We start from the raw sequence: 26,740 nt of genomic DNA on the forward strand, positions 1-26,740 counted from the left end.
GGCTACTTACGCCGTACAGCTACCCAGCACCGGGCCCACAGAAGGCATTCAATCGGGCGCATGTTGCCACCAGGCAAGTGGTGGAGCGCTCAATTGGCCTTTTAAAAGGTCGATTTAGAGTGCTCCACCGCACTGGTGGTGACTTACAATATGCGCCTCAAATGGTGTCGAGGATCGTGGGCCTGTGTATATTTTTCCACAACATTGCTGTGCGGCGTGAGATACCCTTTGATGAGTGGGAGGTACCATCTGAGCCGCAAGATCCGCCCATGCGCCCATCCCGCGCCCCTGAATGCCGGAGGGGATACCAGCTGCGGGACTCTGTGGCGCAAAGATACTTCAGGTACATGTTATCGAGTTGACAGAACACACCAATTTTAGTCAAAATCAGCCCTTCAAATAAGTACAGTGTGTTAGTTGTCAGTGTTACAAAACTAAAAATAGCCAGCCTGTCCTCCTAATGGCAAAGAAATAGGAGATATTTATCATATGTGCTTAGTTTTGGGGGAAGTTCAATATAGGTGCTAATTATTATACCTTGTACAAGGGATCTTATGTGTTTGTTATATCTTCATTATTGTAGTTGATACTATCCCTGATGACTGGTGAGTACATTGATTTATTCTCTAATGTGTTGGGGATTTTTTCCTGTGTTGATGTATGATTTGTTTGCAGATATATATATATATATATATATATATATATATATATATGATATTTGAATTTATTCACATGTTTCAACATTTCAAGGAGCAGGCAGGCAGGCAGGCAGGCAGGGCTGGTGTATAATGCTGGTCTCAGGATACCTGCAAGTATGTGTATGTGTCTTTGACACATAAATGTACGCATACACATAGATGCATAGAGTAAGTAATGCTAACTACAGCTATGCGTTGCTAAGCTATAGCACGCGTTGCTTGGCGGAGCCAGGCGTCATTGGATTTGCTAAGTGCATACACACTGTGTTTTATATATATCAGATTTGTTCATTGCCATACATCAGCACTACTGTTTTTAAGGCATGCGAATTTGTCACCATTTGTGTTGGCGCAGAGACGCTGTTCATGTAAAGATGAACAATAAAGTTATTAACACAAATAACTGTGATCAACCAATGCCACCACCTGATTGGTTGATAGATGCCATTGTTAACATGGCGGAGACACGAAGGGCAGACCCCTTTACACATGCGGAGCTGAGGGTTCTGGTCTCCGTCATGGAGACAAGGCTGGGCCGTGCGGGGCCCTTTATAACTAACCGCCATAAGCGGAGGGCATATGCTGCGGCAGGGCGCCGTATTTACGCCCGCACTCGGGTGCGGAGGTCCCTCGGGCAGCTCGAGAGGCGGTGGTCGGACCTCCGCAGGCGCCAGCCCCAGCTATTGCAGCAAATCAGGGGCGAAATTGCTGAATGTGAGTATTTTAGCTATGAAATTTCGCACTTACAACATAGCATATATCAACAATAACATGTGTCTCATGATAAGTGGGTGTCCATGGGTTTAAAAGTCCATAGACTGTTATGTGTGCTTCTTCCTGGTTAACATGCAGTCATGTGGCTTTTATATGTAATGACATAGCATTGAGGATTCTGATGCATACAATGTGCCAGATCTAATATGTGTTACACATTGATAAATGCCAGGGTTGTAATGTTTGAACAAATTACTAACAATCACATAATAATTTAAATGTCACTTTTTTGAGTCCATTAACAGTAAGGAGCTACTTGCCTGCATCGTTTGCCATCATTATCACCCTTCCATGTATGTCTTGTTATGGATTAATACATGTGCCCCAATGACCCGACATTGACCATGATTTTTTTTTCTACCACACAGCACGAGCCCGAGGCCGACAGGCCCGTGAAGAGGCCGAGGCAGCCCTGGCCCAGGAGGAGGCCCAACACCCAGAGGAGGAGGTGGCGGCAAGGGTGGAGGAGGAGGAAGTGGAGGAGGAGGAGATGGTGGAGGAGATGGTGGAGGAGGTGGTGGAGGAGGAGGAGGTGCCTGAGGAGGTGGTGGTGGAGGAGGTGGAAGAGGAGGAGGTGTTGGTGGCGGAGGAGGAGGTGGAGGAGGAGGAGGTGGTGGTGGTGGAGGAGGAGGTGGAGGAGGAGGAGGTGGAGGAGGAGGAGGAGGAGGTGGAGGAGGAGGTGCTTGTGGCGGAGGAGGTGGACGTGGTGATGGTGGCAGAGGAGCTGGCGGAGGAGGGGGCTGAGGAGGCCACGGTTGCCCCAGAGGAGTCAGATTCAGAGGGGGAGGAGGCGTGCCAAGCCCCGGAGTCCCAGCAGATCGGTATGTTTACATAATGCATCATTCATGAAGTAGTTGTACTGGTATTTGTTATGTAGCACTGGTGATTCAAAATTGTGTGCCAATACTATTCATATAGACCCCAAAGTGGGTAGCTACAGATACAGGTACGGGTTAGATGGGGTGTCCAATGCATCCCTTTCATCCAGGACACCTCTCAATTACACAGGTTTGTGGGATGGGTTGGAGCTCCATTTTGACTGCCACATAACCGTTGTAGTTAAACAGGATCCTGGAGTAAAGGGATGAGTGGATCATTTGTGGATTAAATTCACCTGCTGCAATCGTAGATTATGACCCATCAAATAGTGGAATCTATATTGTTGGTGAATGTTATTTATAAACTCTAGGATGTATGCTATAAATGGAGTATGGGCCGGCCTACCTTGGAATGGAGTCAGAAGTTGCCAGTGTCCCAGGAGCCTCCTCTACCTAAACACCCCCTGTAGTTCAGATTTTTTTTTTGCCGTCACAGAATTGTAGGTTGGTTTAGACAGAATTATGATTTTGAGGATGTGTACTGTGCATTCCTGACATTTGCATAACTCCCATGGCACGAACCATCACTGAACTTAGACTGAGCAGATTGTGACAAGTTCTTATTGACGGAGGCCATGACATGCTTGTCATTGGTTAGTCATGGGTGGGTTGTGACTGAGAAGAAACACTATGACTGTTATGTCTTCTGCAGAGTAAAGGGTAGAGGCAAAAAAAGACAGTATGTAGTAAATAAGTTTGCATGTATGTATATATGTATGTGTCATATCTATTTATCTATGTGTGTCTCTATCTCTCTACATAGATAGATATATATATATATATATATATATACACACACATGTCACCTAGCATTTGTGGAATTTATGTCGCAGTATGTGAAATGTATGCATGAATAACATGACTAATTTTTGCCCCTTTCACATGCCCACAGATGACACCACACCGGCAGATGAGGGGGTGCGTGGGGCCCTCCTGCGGGCGGAGCACCACTTGAGGCTCCTGCTAGCCGACCTGCAGGACCTCAAAGATCTGCTTATTTAATTTATGTTTTGATATTTTTTTATTTATATGTTAATTGTTTTTTCTAATAAATTCTTTATGCAAGTTCACAGTTGTTGGTTTTCTTTGCACATTAAACAGTATATGTGTAGATTGTTTATAATCTTTTACACAGGGTCTAATACAAACCATTGCACTTAAATTGCTGTAAGGGTTAATGTGTGCAATGCATGTGTTAGGCATGCTTGTAAGGATATATTGGCATCTAATTGATTCCAATTCCAAATAAGCAGTTTTTTATGAGGATAGGTAATTGAATAAGTGGGTCATGTGATGTCTTGCAGAAGATACTTAATAGTGGGTTGTTTGGCGTAAATACTCCGCTTACGGGCGGTAGCACCGCTTGGCTCCCGGTCGGATGCGGTATTTCCGAGCATACTCTGTAATACTCTGTAATACCGTGCAGAATCGGAGTGTTTCTCCCGCACACGCATGGTTTGTATGTCGTCCGTAAACACGCCCTGTTCTTAAAGAGTGAGTCCGTCCGAATGCGGAGGACACGCGGGCGTTTCTACGGACGATGGCCGCATGCGGCAAAACACCGTAGCGTGCGGACCGCTCCGTAAGAATGCGGGAATATCCGCACCAACCAGAATAAGGGCCTAAGTCCAAGTGTAAAAAGAAGGGATGGAGTGCGCAAATTACATGTGATATGTTATTTGCTGACAGACAATGATGCGCGCCTGTTGGATCCTCTAAGAGATAAAGTTTCTTAGTGTCCAATATAAGGCTAAGGGAATGGACCGCATTATGCGTGTCAGCGTCCTTTCTGTATGACGCACAGAACGTGATGCTGTATTGCCTGAGGCGGCTTCATGGAACGCAATATGCGTGTCAATGTGCTTCCTATAAGACATATAGGCGCACAGGGTATAATGTTTAGATAGAACTGGATTGGAACGCATGCTGCTCAATGTGTTCCTTAAAGCAAACAGATCGCTTTACAGAAAGAGAAATGTAGGCAATTAGGAATCTAAATGGATACAATTAATAGTACATTTATGACCATAGATACAGTTTATAACATCCTCAACAATAATTTACATGCATATTAGCAGTTATTATATAAACACTCACAGATCAACCTTACAATGTTTTTACAGTTAATATTTATATACAAATATTTGACATATTATAATGGAGACATTCACCCATCTGGGACCAGATGTAGGTGAAATCACTCACAAATGAGATCACATGTATATAATTTTTTTTGAGAAACTTCTTGCTTGAATGTTTTATTCTAGAAACGGAAAGAACATAGTTAGTAATAAAAAAAAAAGCAAAAACAGACAAAATCTTCACAGGAACCACTTAAGCTCAAAATCCTTGTTTAATCCCAGAGGGACAAGGGTTTTGAGTCCATGTATGAATTTAATTTCTTCTTTTGCTCATATTTTCCTTTATAACTTTCAATCCCAGAAATAATTTTATGGAACCACTAGAGCAATTATGTATTAATTTAAAATGCGAGGATAATGCATGTGTTTCAAAACCATTTTTTATATTTCTCAAATGTTCACTAACACGCACCTTCAGAGGTCGCGAAGTCCTTCCTATGTAATATTTTTCGCAACTACATTGTATGGCATAAATTACGTTTTTTGTGTGGCATGTTATGAAGGTCTTTTATCACGGCCTCTTGTCCATTTATGTTATATTATTATATTTTGTAACTCCATTGGATTTGATATTTTTGCACCCCATACAGCATCCACATCTATGGAAACCCTGCGTACGATTTATATATTGTTTTTCCACCTGTCATATAAGCACTGGACACTAATTTTGACTTTAAATTTGGAGCTTTCCTATAAATGTGTATTGGTTTCTCCGGGAGTGCTGGTCCCAGAATTGGGTCCATTTTCAGGGAATAAAAATATTTTCAATTTTTTTATGTTTGACTGAGAATTCAGTAATGAATGCCCAGTCAAATTTAGATTCCTTAGGCACATTAATTTTTGGTTTGAACATTTCATCTCTATCTTCTTTGCTTATTGTTTCAATGGTTTCCTGTATTTTTCCTTCATCATATCCAGCTGCTGAAAACTTCTTCTTCATTGTTTGTGCCTGAGTTTAAAAAACCTCTTGTTCTGTGCAGTTTCTGCGGATCCTTTTAAATTGGCCTTTTGGTATGGCATTAATCCATGCCTGATGATGACAACTGCTAGTGGGTATATACATTCCTGAGTCGGTAGGTTTTGTGTAATTTTTGGTTAACAGGCAATTGTCTTTGATGTATATGGTAATATCCAGAAAATTTATACTTTCTGTCTGGATGTCAAACGTTAGTGTTATATTTAAATTATCGTTTAAGAATGTGCAAAACTGATCTAAAGTGCTCCTGTCTCCTTCAAAAATTAAAAAAAATCATCTATATATCTTTTATAGGACACTAGGTTCGCTCCGAATGGGTTGTTATGCCAGATGTTATCAAGCTCCCATTTGCCCATGAATAAGTTGGCATAACTAGGAGCGAACCTAGTGCCCATTGCTGTACCAGTCTGTTGAATGAAGAGAGTATCTTTAAAAAAGAAAATATTATTTTTAAGAATAAATTCTATGCCTTCCAAGATGAATTCTTGAAAAGTTGGATTTAAATCTGATTCCTGTAAAAAAGAATCTTGTAGCTAGTAGGCCTTGTTCTTGGTTAATTATGGTGTAAAGTGAGCTGACGTCAGCTGAGACCAAAAAGGAGCCCTTTTTCCAATTGCACTCTTGAAGGGCCATGATAATTTCTCTAGTGTCCTTCAAGTGAGATTTATTTTTATTAACTAAAGGTTGCAGAAAAAAAAATCTATAAATTGAGAAAGATTAGATGATATGGAATTCACCCCGGGGATTATAGGTCTCCCCGGGGGATCTATTAAAGTTTTGTGAACTTTGGGCAGCAGATATATGACAGGCACAGTGGGATCCTCTATGTACAGAAATTGTGACTCCTTAAGTGATAAAACATTTTTGTCTTTATACTTAGTAATCAATATTTCAAATGTTTCTTTCATCTTTTTAATGGGGTTGTCTTTTAATTGTCTGTAAGTGATAGGATCATGCAATTGTCTATACATCTCTTTTTCATACTTATCGCAATCCATTAGAACTACCCCACCCCCCTTGTCCACTGGTTTAATAAGTAATTTCTTATTTTCTCTTAATTCCTTTAGGGCTTTTCTTTCTTTTTGATTTAGATTAAATGATTTATGATTTCTTTCTTCTTCTAATTCCTCTAAGTCCTTGAGTACTAGTCCTGCAAAGCTTTCAATATACGGACCAAAAAAAAATATATACATGTGATCTCATTTGTGAGTGATTTCAACCACATCTGGTCCCAGATGGGTGAATGTCTCCATTATAATATGTCAAATATTTGTATATAAATATCAACTGTAAAAACATTGTAAGGTTGATCTGTGAGTGTTTATATAATAACTGCTAATATGCATGTAAATTATTGTTGAGGATGTTACAGTATAAACTGTATCTATGGTCATAAATGTACTATTAATTGTATCCATTTAGATTCCTAATTGCCTACATTTCTCTTTCTGTAAAGCGATCTGTTTGCTTTAAGGAACACATGCTGCTGTTGACACGCAGCATGTGTTCCAATCCAGTTCTATCTAAACATTATACCCTGTGCGCCTATACGTCTTATAGGAAGCACATTGACACGCATATTGCGTTCCATGAAGCCGCCTCAGGCAATACAGCATCACGTTCTGTGCGCCTGTGCGTCATACAGAAAGGACGCTGACACGCATAATGCGGTCCATTCCCCTAGCCTTATATTGGACACTAAGAAACTTGATCTCTTAGAGGATCCAACAGGCGCGCATCATTGTCTGTCAGCAAATAACATATCACATGTAATTTCCGCACTCCATCCCTTCTTTTTACACTTGGATTTAATTATGTGATTACCACTTCCGTATATCGGTGGAACGCAATGCGTTCCACTGCGGCGTGATACAATCCTCTAAACATTTACAGAGTAATTTTAGTATATCATTTGGAATTTTTTTTTTTTTACCATTTGATCTCTTCAGTTTTATTACTAGAAGACACTTCGCTACTTTTTTTTTACCATTTGATCTCTTCAGTTTTATTACTAGAAGACACTTCGCTACTTTTATCAATATGTTTAATTTTGAATGTTTTATTATGTGATGAATATTCATGATGTGATGTCACTTCCGTTTTTTTGATTGGAGCTCCACCACATAAATACCGAGAAGCCTGCTACAGTCCCAATGTCTTGAAAAAGGCTCCAAGTGAGCCGAAACGCGTTGACCAGGGGATTTTCCTGCATCCTGAAGCCCACCAGAACCACGGAGGTAACCTTTTGGATTCCAACACCACTCACTTTGTTTGGACTTTTACCATCTACTACTGTGTGTTGTGGTCTCTTGATCATCCTCTTCTGGGTTTCTGGGGCTCAGTTTGCCTACTTTTTATTTTTATGTTTTTAAGAAAGTTTTTTACATTGCCTATGTCTGTCAAGTAATTTTTTAGCCCAACTATGGGCTTTATGTAATAAATATTTTTTATACGTCCACTCTCCTTTTTTTGGGGTTACCTAATATACCTCAAAATTTGAGGATCAAAGGATACAAGGATTCTAAAAAGATACCCAGATGTGCATGGTTCCTGCTTCTGACACCGTGAGTGTGGTACACCATCTTTGTGTGTTGTCGATTCCTAAAAAGATACCTTTATGAATGTTTCCATATCTATTTGGATGTGAGTAAAGGGTACGCTGCAGACCTTCCTTGGTCCATTACTCTTTTTGGTCAAGCAAAGATACCTTTATAAGAGTTATCTCCTCCTATCGAGAGTGAGTAAGCATCATAGAAACATTCAATCTTAAAGTGTATAATATCATCCATACATATGAGTAGTGGTATGCCCCTGTAGGATCTTGACGACCATTCGGAAAAGAAACCTTTATATGTGTTAGCTGCACCTTTTTCGTGTGAGTGGGGTACGCCATGTGATAAAGAACTCAAGAAAGAACAATAATAGGATTACCAGTGTGACTTTATTATTAATATCTTGCTACTTTCTTGTATTTCCTCCCCCCTCCCATTGGGAAACATAACTGGACACGGAATCTGTTCAAACATCTCTCCCGTAGATATTCATTGGAAACCTGTTGTTTGGACTCATTTATACCCCGGAGAATATAAATATCTAGAAGGGGAAGTACTTTTTCCTCCAATTTGAGCACTGTTTTCACCTTTTTCACCATTTTGCTTATTATAGCGCTTTGAACTTTCGGGTGACTCATAGGGCAGTACGGATGGTGTAATGGTTAGTATTACTGCCTCACAGCACTGAGGTCATGGGTTCTATCCCCACCATGTGTTATATATACGGGCAGTACGGACGGTGTAATGGTTACATTACTGCCTCACAGCACTGAGGTCATGGGTTCTATCCCCACCATGTGTTATATATACGGGGCAGTACGGATCAGGGCTGTTTCTAGAGGCGGACAAGCCGTGCAGCCGCCCGGGGCGCCGCACGGCTTGTTCGCCTCTGTTAAACAGCCGGGCGCTCTGCAGCTTCCCCCCCCCCCCCCGCGCCGCTGCCCCCCCGCCACTGCCTCTCGCCACCCCAGCCACAGATTGCGTTTGGACGAGGGGAGAGACGCGCATAGTGCGTCTCTCCTGCCCCTGGCTGTCACTGGGCTATCAGCTTGCCAGCCCGCGAGGTATGATTGGCTGGGTCGGGACATAGTGAAGGGGAAGGAGAGATGCGCTATACACTCCCCTCCCCTAGGAAGCAGCAATAGCAGCGGCGGCGGGGGCACTGGAGGGGGACACGGAGACCCGGACTCTTCTCTCCCCAGCAGCAGCAGCAACAGTGAGTAGTGCTGCTGCTGGGATATAATATTCTGGCACTGTGGGAGCATATAGGTCTGGCACTGCAGGGGGCATATGTGTGGCACTGTGGGGGCATATATGTGGCACTGTGGGGGCATATGTGTGACACTGTGGGGGTATATATGTGGCACTGTGGGGGTATATATGTGGCACTGTGGGGGCATATATGTGGCACTGTGGGGGAAAATATGTGGCACTGTGGGGGCATATATGTGTGGCACTGTGGGGGCTTATCTGGCACTGTGGGGGCATATATGTGTGGCACTGTGGGGGCTTATGTGGCACTGTGGGGGCATATATGTGGCACTGTGGGGGCATATATGTGGCACTGTGGGGGCATATATGTGTGGCACTTTGGGGGCATAGCTGTCACTGTGGGGGCATATATGTGTGGCACTGTGGGGGCATATCTGCCACTGTTGGGGCATATATGTATGGCACTGTGGGGGCATATATGTGTGGCACTGTGGGGTCATATTTGTGGCACTGTGGGGGCATATCTGCCACTGTGGGGGCATATATGTATGGCACTGTGAGGGCATATCTGGCACTGTGGAGGCATATTAGTAAACGGCATCAGTTGTGCGGCAGCGGCGCGTGGGGCATAATGTGTAATAGGCATTACGTTGTGGGGAGTATTGTGTAATTGTCATCATGTTGTGCGGCGTAATGTGTAATTGTCAACACAGTGTGCGGCGTAATGTGTAATTGGCATCACGGATAAAAAGTGTATAATGATTTAAGTAGCCTGTCATTGTTTGGCATTGATCTGTGAGGCGTACTAGGTAACTGTGTGGGCCTTTATATTTTTATGTCACTGTGTGGCCTTCAGCCCGCCAACTTAAGTGCGGGAGGACAATGACAATTGGTAATTGTTTCCCTGCTAGACCATGCCCCTTATATTAAGCCACACCCCTTTTAAAATAAACCACACCCCCTATTTCGCCGCAAATTACTTCTGTTTTATAAAAAAAAAAAATGGGGGGGGGGGGGGGGCGCCTTTTCTATCTCTTTGCCCTGGGAGCTAAATTGTCTAGAAACGGCTCTGGTACGGATGGTGCAATGGTTACATTACTGCCTCACAGCGCTGAGGTCATGGGTTCTATTCCCACCATGTGTTATACTGTATATACAGGGCAGTACGGATGGTGTGATGCAGGGCTGGCGCTACCCACTCAGCAGAGGATGCAAAGCAGGTAGGCGCCGTGCAGGAGAGGTGCCCTCCCTGCTGTGCATCCTCTGCTGTCCTCCATGCCTGCCGGCTGCTGCTGCGCCTGTCACACTTCATCACACGCAGCAGCGCCGGAGGCACAGAGATCCCTCCTGGCTCATTATCAGCTGGTCATCGACAGGGGCTGAAAGGGGGCGGAGCTACACTACCAGATGGGGCGTGGCTACACGGACCATAAGGGGCGGAGCTACAAGGGAGCAAGACTGACTGAAGACACCAGGAAACAGGAGAGAATGAGCTGCCACCATTGTAAAGCGTGAGTGTACTAATGTCGGCAACTGATGTGGGCACATGTGTAGGCAGCACTACTAATGTCAGCAACTGGTGTGGGCACATGTGTAGGCAGCACTACTAATGTCGGCAACTGGTGTGGGCACATGTGTAGGCAGCACTGCTAATGTCGGCAACTGGTGTGGGCACGTATATAGGCAGCGCTGCTAATGTCAGCAACTGGTGTGAGCACGTGTGTAGGCAACGCTACTAATGTCGGCAGCTGATGTGGGCACGTGTATAGGCAGCACTACTAATGTCGGCAACTGGTGTGGGCACGTGTTTAGGCAGCACTACTAATATCAGCAACTGGTGTGGGCACGTGTATAGGCAGCGCTACTACTGTCGGCAACTGGTGTGGGCACGTCTATATGCAGCGCTACTAATGTCGACAACTGGTGTGAGCACGTGTGTAGGCAGCACTAATAATATCGGCAACTGGTGTGAGCATGTGTGTAGGCAGCACTACTAATGTCGGCAACTGGTGTGGGCACGTGTATAGGCAGCACTACTAATGTCGGCAACTGGTGTGGGCACGTGTAGAGGCAGCACTACTAATGTCAGGAACTGGTGTAGGCACATGTAGAGGCAGCACTACTAATGTCGGTAACTGGTGTGGGCACATGTAGAGGCAACGTTACTAATGTCGGCAACTGGTGTAGGCATGTGTATAGGCAGCACTACTAATGTCAGCAACTGGTGTGGGCACGTGCATAGGTAGTGCTATTAATGTCGGCAACTGGTGTGGGCATATGGTTACGCAGTGCTACTACAGTCGGCAACTGGTGTGAGCACGTGTATAGGCAGCGCTAATAATGTCGGCAACTGGTGTGGGCACGTGTATAGGCAGCGCTACTAATGTAAGCAACTGGTGTGGGCATATGGTTACACAGTGCTACTACTGTCGGCAACTGGTGTGGGCACTACGTATAAGCAGAGGTTTTACTTTCAGGCAACTGGTGTGGGCACGTGTATAATCAGATCAATTACTTTTGGCAACTGGTGTGGGTGTTATGTATAAGCAGAGGTACTACTGTCAGCATCTGGTGTGGGTATATGTTTACGCAGTGCTACTAATGTCGGCAACTGGTGTGGGCTTACATATAGGCAGCGCTACTACTGTCGGCAACTGGTGTGGGCACTACTTGTAAGCAGAGCAACTACTTTTCGCAACTGCTGTGGGTGTTATGAATAAGCAATGCTACAAATGTGGGCGTATGCAGGAGTACTCGGGGCATTATGTGTAGCATAATGTGTGTCAATGTCATATGGGCATTATAGTGCATGGCATATTATGTAAGGGAAATTACAGTGTGTGGCATAATGTGTAATGGGCATTATGGTGTTCTGCTCATTGATGTGTGGCATTACGAATAATGTGCATTACTGTGTGTGGTTACTATAATGTGCATAATGTGTTATGGGGATTATGGTGTTATTGGTACTGTTATGTGACCACGCCAATTCTTAATGAAGCCACGCTTCTACAATTTTGCACTGTCCCTGTTTTTTTCACACATGGCACCAAAATGGCTAGTTACGGCACTGGTGCTGTGTTAGAATAAGAATAAGATTGTGCTACTGTGTGGTGTAATTTGGAGTGGGAGCATTATTGTGTGGCCACACCCCTCCCTTTGTAAAGTTTGGGTGGGCGCAAATTTATAGTTTGCAGGAGGGCGCTGAACCCCCTAGCACCGGCCCTGGTGTGATGGTTAGCATTACTGCCTCACAGCGCTGAGGTCATGGGTTCTATCCCCACCATGTGTTATATATACTGGGGAGTACGGACGGTGCAATGGTTAGTATTACTGCCTCACAGCGCTGAGGTCATGGGTTCTATCCTCACCAAGTGTTATATATACAGGGCAGTACGGATGGTGTAATGGTTAGCATTACTGCCTCACAGCGCTGAGGTAATGGGTTCTATCCCCACCATGTGTTATATATACAGGGCAGTACGGATGGTGTAATGGTTAGCATTACTGCCTCACAGCGCTGAGGTCATGGGTTCTATGCCCACCATGTGTTATATATACTGGGGAGTACGGACGGTGCAATGGTTAGTATTACTGCCTCACAGCGCTGAGGTCATGGGTTCTATCCCCACCAAGTGTTATATATACAGGGCAGTATGGACGGTGTAATCGTTATTATTACTGCCTCACAGCGCTGAGGTCATGGGTTCTATCCCCACCATGTGTTATATATATGGGGCAGTACGGATGGTGTAATGGTTACATTACTGCCTCACAGCGCTGAGGCCATGGGTTCTATTCCCACCATGTGTTATATATACGGGCAGTACGGATGGTGTAATGGTTACATTACTGCCTCACAGCACTGAGGTCATGGGTTCTATTCCCACCATGTGTTATATATACGGGGCAGTACGGATGGTGTAATGGTTACATTACTGCATCACAGCACTGAGGTCATGGGTTCTATTCCCACCATGTGTTATGTATACGGGGCAGTACGGACGATGTAATGGTTAGTATTACTGCCTCACAGCACTGAGGTCATGGGTTCTATTCCCACCATGTCTTATATATACAGGGAAGCACGGATGGTGTAATGGTTAGCATTACTGCTTCACAGCGCTGAGGCCATGGGTTCTATAACCACCATGTGTTATATATAGGGGGCAGTACGGATGGTGTAATGGTTACATTACTGCCTCACAGCGCTGAGGTCATGGGTTCTATCCCCACCATGTGTTATATATACGGGGCAGTACGGATGGTGTAATGGTTACATTACTGCATCACAGCTATGAGGTCATGGGTTCTATCCCCACCATGTGTTATATATACGGGGCAGTACGGATGGTGTAATGGTTAGTATTACTGCCTCACAGCGCTGATGTCATGGGTTCTATTCCCACCATGTGTTATGTATACGGGGCAGTATGGATGGTGTAATGGTTGCATTACTGCATCCCAGCACTGAGATCATGGGTTCTATCCCCACCATGTGTTATATTTACGGGGCAGTATGGATGGTGTAATGGTTACATTACTGCATCACAGCACTGAGGTCATGGGTTATATATACGGTTATATATACGGGGCAGTACGGATGGTGTAATGGTAACATTACTGCCTCACAGCACTGAGGTCATGGGTTCTATTCCTACCATGTGTTATATATACGGGGCAGTACGGATGGTGTAATGGTTAGCATTACTGCCTCACAGCGCTGAGGTCATGGGTTCTATTCCTACCATGTGTTATATATACGGGGCAGTACGGATGGTGTAATGGTTAGCATTACTGCCTCACAGCGCTGAGGTCATGGGTTCTATCCCCACCATGTTTTATGTATACGGGGCAGTACGGATGGTGTAATGGTTAGCATTACTGCCTCACAGCGCTGAGGTCATGGGTTCTATCCCCACCATGTTTTATGTATACGGGGCAGTACGGATGGTGTAATGGTTAGCATTACTGCCTCACAGCGCTGATGTCATGGGTTCTATTCCCACCATGTGTTATGTATACGGGGCAGTATGGATGGTGTAATGGTTGCATTACTGCATCCCAGCACTGAGATCATGGGTTCTATCCCCACCATGTGTTATATTTACGGGGCAGTACGGATGGTGTAATGGTTACATTACTGCCTCACAGCACTGAGGTCATGGGTTCTATTCCCACCATGTGTTATATATACAGGGCAGCACGGATGGTGTAATGGTTACATTACTGCCTCACAGCACTGAGGTCATGGGTTCTATTCCTACCATGTGTTATATATACGGGGCAGTACGGATGGTGTAATGGTTAGCATTACTGCCTCACAGCGCTGAGGTCATGGGTTCTATTCCTACCATGTGTTATATATACGGGGCAGTACGGATGGTGTAATGGTTAGCATTACTGCCTCACAGCGCTGAGGTCATGGGTTCTATCCCCACCATGTTTTATGTATACGGGGCAGTACGGATGGTGTAGTGGTTAGCATTACTGCCTCACAGCGCATGTCATGGGTTCGATTCCCACCATGGCCCTAACTGTGCGGAGTTTGTATATTCTCCCCGTACTTGCGTGGGTTTCCTCCGGGTACTCCGGTTTCGTTTGTGCGAGGAGCACAATCCAAAAATATACCCCAATCAAATTAACCCTAGAATGTCTGTGCATGTGTGTACATGTGGTAAGAAATATAGATTACTTTTCAAGGGAAAGGGGAAAAGGGGATGATGACCGGTGCACAGGTTAATGTCACGAAGATAGGATTGCGTACAGAGATGTTGGATTCCACAATAACAATACATTTTAAGGAGAGGGCATGCTCCCTTTTATTTAATTAGTGAGTGGAGGTGCATCCAGGAGAGTAATTGGGGTTACTGGAAAACAGAGAAAAAAGACTCTCTCTTTTTTTGGGGCACTTTTATTGCTCAGATTACACGTGGTAATCTGTGCGTTTAGTAAATTGTATTAGATTATCATATAGGCATGTAGTGAGTTTCCCACACTCTTCACTTTTCACTATCATGCCAGAGTGGCAGGTAGGTGCTGAAAAGGGTGTCTGTATAGAGCTACTGGTAGATTGCTAGTAAACAATATAATAGGGAAAAGAAAAGGGGAACCTTAGACGGAGTTCTCAATTTTCCCTGGTTTGGGTCTTAATGGATTCTAAAATATAACTTTTAATCAATACAAATAAAAAATTGGCTAGACAAACATATTAACAAGACATGGACGCATATACATATAGACAAACATATAAACGGCAGTATATGTGTGTATCTCCGTGTGTGTGGCGAAATATCAACAATCCTCTATCGATTGCGTGGGGATTGTCTGTATTGGCCGGTATTGATCTCCTCCGATTACTAGTCCCACTTCTCCCGATAATCGGAGTGTGTGCTCTCGCTAATATGGGCAGAAAGGAGAGAAGGGAGAGATCTGGCAAGTCCTAGGGGCAGATTGTGAGGGGAGCAAAGTGTAGAATGGGTTTTGCACCTTCTGATTTAATTGCACACACTCACAGTCCGTCCAGGCAGCTAGTTTGCCAGAGGAGTCCAGTAAGCCTAGAGACCTGTTACAAATGGATACTGTATCTATTGGTTTTTACACATTCAGGGTGACATTCTATGGAATGCGATTTTGTTTTTTTTTGCGAATTTTTCTCCAAAAAACGGCTAATTCGCATTTTCCTTGAATTCTCATATTTAATATGATGCAAAAATGTCCCTAAATTGCATATTTTTTGCGATAAATAATGCGTACTGAAAGTGCGGTAAAAATTCACACTTTTATCGCATCCAGATGTTTCCCAATAGAAAAGTATACAATTCGCTTTTTTAATGGAATGGGATTTCGCAAATCGCACTTTTAAGGTGTCTAATAATAGCCATTTTTTAAGACCAGGTTCTGATATGCGAGTTGGGCAGAACCCTGCACAGATCATTGAGATCTGTGCAGGGTTCTGCGGTAAAAAATGTTTTTTTTTTTTTTTTAAATGCGTGGGGTCCCCCCTCCTGAGCATAACCAGCCCCAGGCTCATTGAGCCGGACCTGGTTCCAAAAATACGGGGGACAAAAAGCGTAGGGGTCCCCCGTATTTCTGAAACCAGTCCCGGACTCTTGGACCGGTCCTGGTTACAAAAATACGGGGGACAAAAAATCTGTCTCTGATGCAGCTAACAGCTTCTGTCGCAACAGAGGCTGAGAGCGTGATTGGGCGATGCGTCTCCATTGAGACGCAAAGCTCAGCCCTGATTGGCTGAGCTATGCGTCTCCATGGAGACGCATAAGCTGAAGACGCTCTCAGCCTCTGAAGCTGTTAGCTGCTACGGAGACAACCGGTTGTCCCCGCTGTCAGTGCGGGGGTAGCTGGCTCTGCAGCAGAAGGGAGACCAGCGCTGGATCCTGGATCGGTGAGTATGTGGTTGTAAAAGTGAGGTGTGTGTGTGTGTAATAAAGTTTTACTTTTCTGTGTGTGTGTTTTCTTTTAACATTCTTTTTACAGGTGGACTACAAGTCCCAGCGGGGCCATTAATGCCCCACATGCTGGGACTTGTGGTTCTCCAAGTCCCAGCCTGTGGGGGAGGTCTGCTGGGACTTGTAGTTCTCCTGTATAAAGCAATGTTAGGATTGAAAGATTTTACACCATCAGGCCGGCGTCCACTGGCCAGGGACGCCGGTGACAGCCCCGGGCTTCAGCCCTGGATGGGTGAAGCCTGGGGGGGGGACCCCTTTTTTGGGGGGGTCCCCACTCCTCCAGGTACCCGTCCAAGGCTGACCAGCCACGGTGCTCATGGTACGGCAGGGGGACCTTATGTAAAAAGTGTCCCCCGCCTGTGGCATGACACTGCGGGTTGTTGGAGCCCGGTGCTGGTTTCAAAATACGGGGGACCTCCAGATTTTTTGTCCCCCGTATTTTTGAACCAGGACCGGTCCAAGAGTCCGGGTCTGGTTTCAGAAATACGGGGGACCCCTACGTTTTTGTCCCCCGTATTTTTGGAACCAGGTCCGGCTCAATGAGCCCGGGGCTGGTTATGCTCAGGAGGGGGGACCCCACGCAATTTTTTGGTAGTTGTGTAGCTTCACGGCGCCACCACGCGCACAGTGAAACTTCCTTATGTAAGCTACGTTATCAGCATAGCACTGGGCATCAGCAGTGCACCCAGCGCTGACAGGTCACTGTGGTACTTGTAGTTCCACAGTGAAATAGGCAGTCCTGCGCACCGCTGACAACCCGGCAATTTAGACTCCTCCGGCAATTTAGAAGTCTAGATTTAGACGTCTAAATCCAGACTCCCTGCAGGCCTGCGCACCGCTGACAACCCGGCAATTTAGACTCCTCCGGCAATTTAGCAGTATAGATTTAGACGTCTAAATCCAGACTCCCTGCAAACCACTAAGATGGGGGCATCTAAATTTAGACAGTAAAGCGTGCTCGCCACGCTTCGGGTTGGCGTGGATAGTGGAATTAACAAGGTGGACAGCTGTTACGTCGACTAGTGTCATTGTGAACAGGTTTAATAGTGTACCCCTAGACCCTACTAAATTTAGACGCTTTACCATCTAAATTTAGATGCCCCCATCTTAGTGGTTTGCAGGGAGTCTGGATTTAGACGTCTAAATCTATACTGCTAAATTGCCGGAGGAGTCTAAATTGCCGGGTTGTCAGCGGTGCGCAGGACTGCAGGGAGTCTGGATTTAGACGTCTAAATCTAGACTTCAAAATTGCCGGAGGAGTCTAAATTGCCGGGTTGTCAGCGGTGCTCAGTTCTGCCTATTTCACTGTGGAACTACAAGTACCACAGTGACCTGTCAGCGCTGGGTGCACTGCTGATGCCCAGTGCTATGCTGATAACGTAGCTTACATAAGGAAGTTTCACTGTGTGCGCGGTGGCGCCGTGAAACTACAGAAGTACCATTTTTTTTACCATTTTTTTTTTATTCAAACCCAAAATCGCACATAAGCTCAAATGCGCACATTTTCATGGCTAAAAATCGCACATTTTCATGCCGAAAATTCGCCCATTATCGCACTTTTTAGCCTATAATGCGTATTCCATTAAATATGCGAAGTATGACTAAAAAATGCGAATTCAGAAAGTGCGAAGTGCGGCGATGTGGAGTGCGATAAATATATGCGCTTTTCTCGCATTCCATAGAATGTCACCCTCAGAGTTTGTTACTAATATCTTGCAACATTTGTTTTGAAACACTTATTCCTTAGTCGGGAAGGAATGTATTAGTCATATGTGTGTAATAAAACCTTCATTCACATTTGTGGTCATATTTCTGCCACAGAGGGCGTATACATATAACATTTCACTGTTCTGATACATATGCACATGTCACATATCAAAATGTGGAGTTAATAGAGTGTGTTAGGGGTCCCCCGTATTTCTGAAACCAGTCCCGGACTCTTGGACCGGTCCTGGTTACAAAAATACGGGGGACAAAAAATCTGTCTCTGATGCAGCTAACAGCTTCTGTCGCAACAGAGGCTGAGAGCGTGATTGGGCGATGCGTCTCCATTGAGACGCAAAGCTCAGCCCTGATTGGCTGAGCTATGCGTCTCCATGGAGACGCATAAGCCGAAGACGCTCTCAGCCTCTGAAGCTGTTAGCTGCTACGGAGACAACCGGTAGACTTCAAAATTGCCGGAGGAGTCTAAATTGCCGGGTTGTCATAGTGTGTTAACACAATATGAGGGTACTTATACTGAATTCTTGGCCCCTGTATCGGGTGCCAGTGTTATTAACACATTCTGTATTTAATAATCAGCAGAGCAATACAGTAAATACTTTGAGCAGTTATGAGCACCTGTAGGGTATGGGTGTGATGTGCCTGCTAGTGTCTGGCCTAGGTCTGTACACGTTTGCTGCTTACTCACACATAGAGACCTGGAGTGGGATAGAGAGAGGTAAGGTAGTCTGCCACTCCCTTCCTATGTCCCCTGTTCCTGTGCAGGTATTTATGTCGATAATGGAACCAAGGTAGAGCAGAGAGAGATAATGTAATTCCCTTGGGGTTTAAATGAGGTGTTCCCAGACCAACTTTATATACCCGAACAAAGAGGTAGTGGGGTCTGGTCTCGACAGGGAAGGTCCCCCTTCCCGTCAGGCAGGTCCCTCGAATCCAATGGTTAGCTGCCACCTAGGTGGGCTTTTATGGGTATTGTGGGGGAACACCTCCCTTTAGGGTGTCAGGGAAAATATAGATGGCTCTGGGGGCCCTTGAGTTACAGGCGGCTGCTGCCCAGCTTTATATACCTTCTGGTCAGGGCGGAATTAGTACATCTGTTTCTGAAGAGGTCTCCCTTCTTCAAAAAATGTTTTCAACACCTCCGACAGGCTGCCACCAGTTTAGTTTAGGTGGGCCCTTAGGGTATTGCGGGCGAGCGGGCCTGTGTGCACAGATAGGGGATTCCTATGTTAAGAGCTGATAGAAGGTGGTACTGCTGCCCAGTATTATGCCTATGTCCCCATGTTTAGAGTATCTCCAGTGCAGGGTAGTACTTTGGTTATAGGTTCTGGGTGAGTGGCCCCTGAAATAGTGAGGTAGCCAAGAGGGCCTTAATAGAGGTGCCGGGTAGTATGCTGCTGTCCTCCACTTGTAAATAAATACAGTGGTGGAGGATGAGCAATACTTGGGAGATTACTCCGGCAGAAATAGTGATAGTTATGAAAAAAGAGAGTTAATATTGAGTATAGGTCCCAGTGTCGACAGGGGCTACATGGGTTAACAATCACTCTGTATAGTATATTGTCCCTGTTTTGAGTGAGGGGTGTACTATCAAATGCCAGGGCCATGTGCAGGCAGTTAATATTAAGATGCTTCTCAGCACGGAATACTGACAGGGCTGTGTGTGGGCAGTTACATATTGAATTAAATATTGGGATGCCTCTCAACGTGGAGTACTTAATACTGGCGGGGCCATGTGCAGGCCGTTGATACTGGGATACCTCTCAGCACGCTGGTGTGCTCGTGGCATCCGGTCCAGTCCTTTTAGCTGACAGCTGCTGGTTCCCGTGTGCGCTGTTGTGTTCGTCTCACCTGGGCAGGGTTGAGATGCTGCTAGCTGCTGCTGCTGCGGGGAGGCGCACTGTAATGGCGTCACTCCACTATCACCACCAACGATCGTTTCACCTTGGGGCAAGGCTTCTTCAGGGTTAGTGTGTATGTGTGTAAGGCGGTGATCCGCCTTATAACTTGTCTGCATATTGCCTGTCATTGGTTAATTTGATCACATTATGCGCTGCGGAATCTGTGTGCGCTATATAAGAAACTGTTAATAAATAAATAAATAAATTATGCGTTAGTAGTTAATTAGTGGACGTTCAGTCTCAGATGTAGGTCTGTGCTGAATTAACTAGAATCAGCTAGTTATTGAGAATAATTACTGTCCCGGGTGTCTTAGGTTAGATGAATGGGAGTTAAAGACAGAGGAAAAGATGGATATAGAGAGAGGAAAAAGTTGCAAGGGCTAAAGTAATATACCCTAAAAATTTGCATGCATAGGTTTGGATTGTTGCTAATCTACTGTTTGGACGGTATGATATTTTATGCTTATTGTGTTCCTGTTGAACTAGTCATGCCCGGGGGCAGGTATGTGAAGGGTGTTACCTTGAAGGTGATATTACATAAAGGGAGCAGTTCCGTCATACTGAAATTGTCCAGCATGACAGGGAAATGCTCGCAGAGGGAGAGGTTTGGGGTGGGTTTTGCGGGAAACTCGTACAATGTGAGGCAATGCCCTGAAATTTGCCTGCAATGTTGTGAGGGAAAAATTCACATTCTGACTGTGACTATATTGTACAGTGGTCTAAGTAGACGTTGCCGTGGGGTGGATGTGCAAGTGTCTAGATTGGGTTAAGTCGGTAGTAGCTGCCTATACGGTGCTGGGATCTTAACCCAGACGATATTGGCGGTCAAAATAATGATGATTACTCTATTTCTAAGAAGTGGGGGGGATGGTTGCTTGTATTAACCGAAAATAAATCGGGAGGGGAATGTGATCTAGGAGCGTGAAGCTAAGGTGTGTAGAGTGCAGCTACTTTAGATGCGACAGTTGCTGGTCTGATGTGAACATCAGTACAGTGTATGTTAGTGGGTGCCTAGGGGCAGTCTTCTATAAAAACCGTGATAATGTGTTGAGAAGGGAAAAAAACGTGAAAAGCTGGTGACAAACTGTGATGAAGCTGCCAGCTATATATTGTCCATTGGGTTGTTGTGGTGGCGTGAATGGAGGAGGGGGGGGGGGGAAGAAAAGGAAAATCCCTGGTCACCAGATGTGCTTGGGTATTGTGAAAATCGTAGTGAGGAAGTGTTGTGCTGCTAGTTTGGTGCTGTTGACAGGTGTGGTGCTGATGTGGGTATTGAGTCCAAGTATATGGGCTCCCCCAGGAGTGACGTGCAGTTGGAGCAGGGGGTGTCAAATGATACTTTGCAATGTGCACTTGGAAAAGGGTTATTTTTGGTTGGATAGCCTTGCAGGAGTGTAGGATTGGATAATATGGCATGGTTGTTACTCAGCCGTAGAGAGAGGAAGGCACGGTCCCCTGTTTAATTGTTTACAGAAATGATCCGGAGCTGTTATTTTCATTGAGACCATGTGGGTTTACATGGGTAGAAGATCCATTTACTTTCTGTCTGTTGTAGTTCTTTAATTAGATCTCTGCCTCTCACCCCCATTCGGATGCTTTCTAGTCCGAAGGCCTTCGATTCTTGAGGTGACCCTTTGTGCTTAGTCAGGAAGTGTCTAGCCACCGATGTCAATTTTTTGAATTTATGGGTATCCGCTTCTGCATTGCGGCTGTTGCTGGCATGTTCCAGTAAACAAAGTTTGAGTTTCCTGCTTGTCATCCCCACGTACCGAGGGATGCAGTTGATTTGCCGGCGGTCGGGATCCCGGCGGTCGGAATCCCGACACTGGAATCCCGACCGCCGAAATCCCGAAACTTTCTCCCTCCGTGGGTGTCCACGACACCCATAGAGGGAGAATAAAATAGCGTGCCGAGCGTAGCGAGGCACCGGGCCCACTGCGTGGCGAGCGCAGCGAGCCCGCAAGGGGGGTCGATCCATGTCCCCCCCTTGTCGGGATTTCGGCGGTCGGGATTCCAGTGTCGGGATTCCGACCGCCGGGATCCCGACCGCCGGGAAATCGTATCGGATCCCGTACCGAAGTCCGCAGGGGCATTCAAGGCAATATATTACTCCTGGGGTGAAATGTAATAGGATGAGAGATTCAGAAAGTGAGAGATTTGGTAAGAAATCTCCAGGTTTTTTTTAAAGCGGCAATCATTTACACTTCAAAATCAAACTAACTGTGCAGAGTTAATGATTGCCGCTTTAAAAAAAACCTGGAGATTTCTTACCAAATCTCTCACTTTCCGAATATCTCATCCTATTACATTTCACCCCATGTGTTTCACAAGTAATTAATTGGTCTATTTGTATGGTTTTGCCGAACCGGTTTGTTAGAAATATAGATTGTAAGCTCCACTGGGGCAGGGACTGATTGAATGTTCAAATATTCTCTGTACAGCGCTGCGGAATATGTGTGCGCTATATAAGAAACTGCTAATAAATAAATAATAACACAGTAATTACTAATACAAATGGGTACAAAAGCTGACACTCACGGTAGGTGGAAGTGGCCATCGTGCAGCAACCAATAAGATCTTATATGTCCTAGTAGAAAATAAAATGCAGATTATTTAAATTAGTAAAAATTACCAGTAACCTTTCTATAATACATCTATTATAGGATCTGTATATAGTACAGGGTAAGTAATCTGCAGCACTCACGCTGCTGTGGTCACATGATACACATCAGCCAACCAGCAATTAGGACACATTACCAGTAACCTTTCTATAATGCATCTATTATAGGATCTGTATATAGTACAGGGTAAGTAATCTGCAGAGCTCCAGCTGCTGAGGTCACATGGTACACATCAGCCAACCAGCAATTAGGACACATTACCAGTAACCTTTCTATAATACATCTATTATAGGATCTGTATATAGTACAGGGGTAAGTAATCTGCAGAGCTCCAGCTGCTGAGGTCACATGATACACATCAGCCAACCAGCAATTAGGACACATTACCAGTAACCTTTCTATAATACATCTATTATAGGATCTGTATATAGTACAGGGGTAAGTAATCTGCAGAGCTCCAGCTGCTGTGGTCACATGATACACATCAGCCAACCAGCAATTAGGTCACATTACCAGTAACCTTTCTATAATACATCTATTATAGGATCTGTATATAGTACAGGGGTAAGTAATCTGCAGAGCTCCAGCTGCTGAGGTCACATGATACACATCAGCCAACCAGCAATTAGGACACATTACCAGTAACCTTTCTATAATACATCTATTATAGGATCTGTATATAGTACAGGGGTAAGTAATCTGCAGAGCTCCAGCTGCTGTGGTCACATGATACACATCAGCCAACCAGCAATTAGGACACATTACCAGTAACCTTTCTATAATACATCTATTATAGGATCTGTATATAGTACAGGGGTAAGTAATCTGCAGTGCTCCAGCTGCTGAGGTCACATGGTACACATCAGCCAACCAGCAATTAGGTCACATTACCAGTATCCTTTCTATAATACATCTATTATAGGATCTGTATATAGTACAGGGGTAAGTAATCTGCAGAGCTCCAGCTGCTGTGGTCACATGATACACATCAGCCAACCAGCAATTAGGTCACATTACCAGTAACCTTTCTATAATACATCTATTATAGGATCTGTATATAGTACAGGGGTAAGTAATCTGCAGAGCTCCAGCTGCTGTGGTCACATGATACACATCAGCCAACCAGCAATTAGGACACATTACTAGTAACCTTTCTATAATACATCTATTATAGGATCTGTATATAGTACAGGGGTAAGTAATCTGCAGAGCTCCAGCTGCTGTGGTCACATGATACACATCAGCCAACCAGCAATTAGGACACATTACTAGTAACCTTTCTATAATACATCTATTATAGGATCTGTATATAGTACAGGGGTAAGTAATCTGCAGAGCACCAGCTGCTGTGGTCACATGATACACATCAGCCAACCAGCAATTAGGACACATTACCAGTAACCTTTCTATAATACATCTATTATAGGATCTGTATATAGTACAGGGTAAGTAATCTGCAGCACTCACGCTGCTGTGGTCACATGATACACATCAGCCAACCAGCAATTAGGACACATTACCAGTAACCTTTCTATAATGCATCTATTATAGGATCTGTATATAGTACAGGGGTAAGTAATCTGCAGAGCTCCAGCTGCTGTGGTCACATGATACACATCAGCCAACCAGCAATTAGGTCACATTACCAGTAACCTTTCTATAATACATCTATTATAGGATCTGTATATAGTACAGGGGTAAGTAATCTGCAGAGCTCCAGCTGCTGAGGTCACATGATACACATCAGCCAACCAGCAATTAGGACACAGTACCAGTAACCTTTCTATAATACATCTATTATAGGATCTGTATATAGTACAGGGGTAAGTAATCTGCAGAGCTCCAGCTGCTGAGGTCACATGATACACATCAGCCAACCAGCAATTAGGACACATTACCAGTAACCTCTCTATAATACATCTATTATAGGATCTGTATATAGTACAGGGGTAAGTAATCTGCAGTGCTCCAGCTGCTGAGGTCACATGATACACATCAGCCAACCAGCAATTAGGACACATTACCAGTAACCTCTCTATAATACATCTATTATAGGAACTGTATATAGTACATGGGTAAGTAATCTGCAGCACTCACGCTGCTGAGGTCACATGATACACATCAGCCAACCAGCAATTAGGTCACATTACCAGTAACCTTTCTATAATACATCTATTATAGGATCTGTATATAGTACAGGGGTAAGTAATCTGCAGTGCTCCAGCTGCTGAGGTCACATGATACACATCAGCCAACCAGCAATTAGGACACATTACCAGTAACCTCTCTATAATACATCTATTATAGGATCTGTATATAGTACAGGGGAAAGTAATCTGCAGTGCTCCAGCTGCTGTGGTCACATGATACACATCAGCCAACCAGCAATTAGGTCACATTACCAGTAACCTTTCTATAATACATCTATTATAGGATCTGTATATAGTACAGGGGTAAGTAATCTGCAGAGCTCCAGCTGCTGAGGTCACATGATACACATCAGCCAACCAGCAATTAGGACACATTACCAGTAACCTTTCTATTTTATTTATTTATTTATTTATTTATTTACAGGTTCTTATATAGCGCAGCAGATTCCGTTGCGCTTTACAATAGTAGACAGTGATAAAACAAACTGGGTAACAACATACAGACTTGGAGGTAGGAGGGCCCTGCTGCAAGCTTACAATCTATAGGGATATAGGGGGAAACACAAGGACAGGCACCAGTAATACCATAGCAGTCCCACCAAGTTACAAGTCCAGAAGGGTAGCTATATAATACATAAGTGCCTCAGAGGGTTATGCATGTAGAACTTAAACATTATAGGCTTGCCTGAAGAGGTGAGTTTTCAGGGAACGCTTGAATGTTTGGAGGCTATTGGAGAGTCTTATTGTGCATGGAAGGGCATTCCATAGGATGGGAGCAGCCCGATGAAAGTCCTGTAATAGTGAATGGGAGCTGGTGATCCGTGCAGAAGAGAGACGCAGATCTTGTGCAGAGCGGAGTGGTCGAGATGGGAGATATTTTGTGATAAGTAGAGAGATATATGCTGGTGCAGTATGGTTAATAGCTTTATAAGTTAGTAGAAGTGTTTTGTATTGAATACGGTAAGATACAGGTAACCAATGGAGGGACTGGCAGAGCGGATCAGCAGATGATGAGCGTCTTGCAAGGAAGATCAGCCTAGCAGCAGCATTTAAAATGGATTGTAGTGGTGAGAGTCTGTTCTTGGGAAGACCAGTCAGGAGACTATTGCAATAATCAATGCGGGATATAATGAGTGCATGTATAAGAGATTTAGTAGTGTCTTGTGTGAGATACGGTCGTATTTTGGATATGTTCTTTAGATGCATGTAACATGATTTGGAGACAGATTGAATGTGGGGAAGAAAGGACAGGTCAGAGTCGAGGATGACCCCTAAGCAACGAGCTTGTGGGGTAGGGTAGATGGTCGAGTTGTCAACAGTGATGGATATATCAGGATGGTAACTGTTCTTAGTTGGCGAGAATATAAGTAATTCTGTTTTTGAAATATTGAGTTTGAGTTGGCGGGAAGACATCCAAGATGAGATGGCAGAGAGACATTCTGAAACTCGGCCCAAAACCACTGGTGACAAGTCTGGGGTTGATAGATAGATTTGAGTATCATCCGCATATAAGTGATACTGAAATCCGAAAGAGCTTATTAGTTTGCCAAGAGAGGAAGTATAGATGGAGAACAGCAGAGGACCTAAGACTGAGCCTTGCGGAACTCCGACTGACAGAGGTAGTGAAGAGGAAGTAGAGTCAGAGA

The 26,740-nt window shown here is 44.6% G+C and overlaps 1 protein-coding gene across 1 annotated transcript in view; it reads right to left on the reverse strand.

Annotated features, from left to right (window-relative positions):
* Positions 1 to 26,740, reverse strand: part of LOC146006892 (pyrin-like) — a 70,659-nt gene that overhangs the window by 28,221 nt on the left and 15,698 nt on the right. The window contains exon 2 of the mRNA XM_083145339.1: positions 22,862 to 22,910. Within this exon, the coding sequence (XP_083001465.1) occupies positions 22,862 to 22,880 (19 nt within the window). The 5' untranslated portion in view covers positions 22,881 to 22,910. The remainder of the gene's footprint in view (positions 1 to 22,861; positions 22,911 to 26,740) is intronic.

The sequence above is a fragment of the Crinia signifera genome, chromosome 6 (genome assembly GCF_055691185.1).
Source record: "Crinia signifera chromosome 6, ASM5569118v1, whole genome shotgun sequence".
NCBI lineage: Eukaryota > Metazoa > Chordata > Amphibia > Anura > Myobatrachidae > Crinia > Crinia signifera.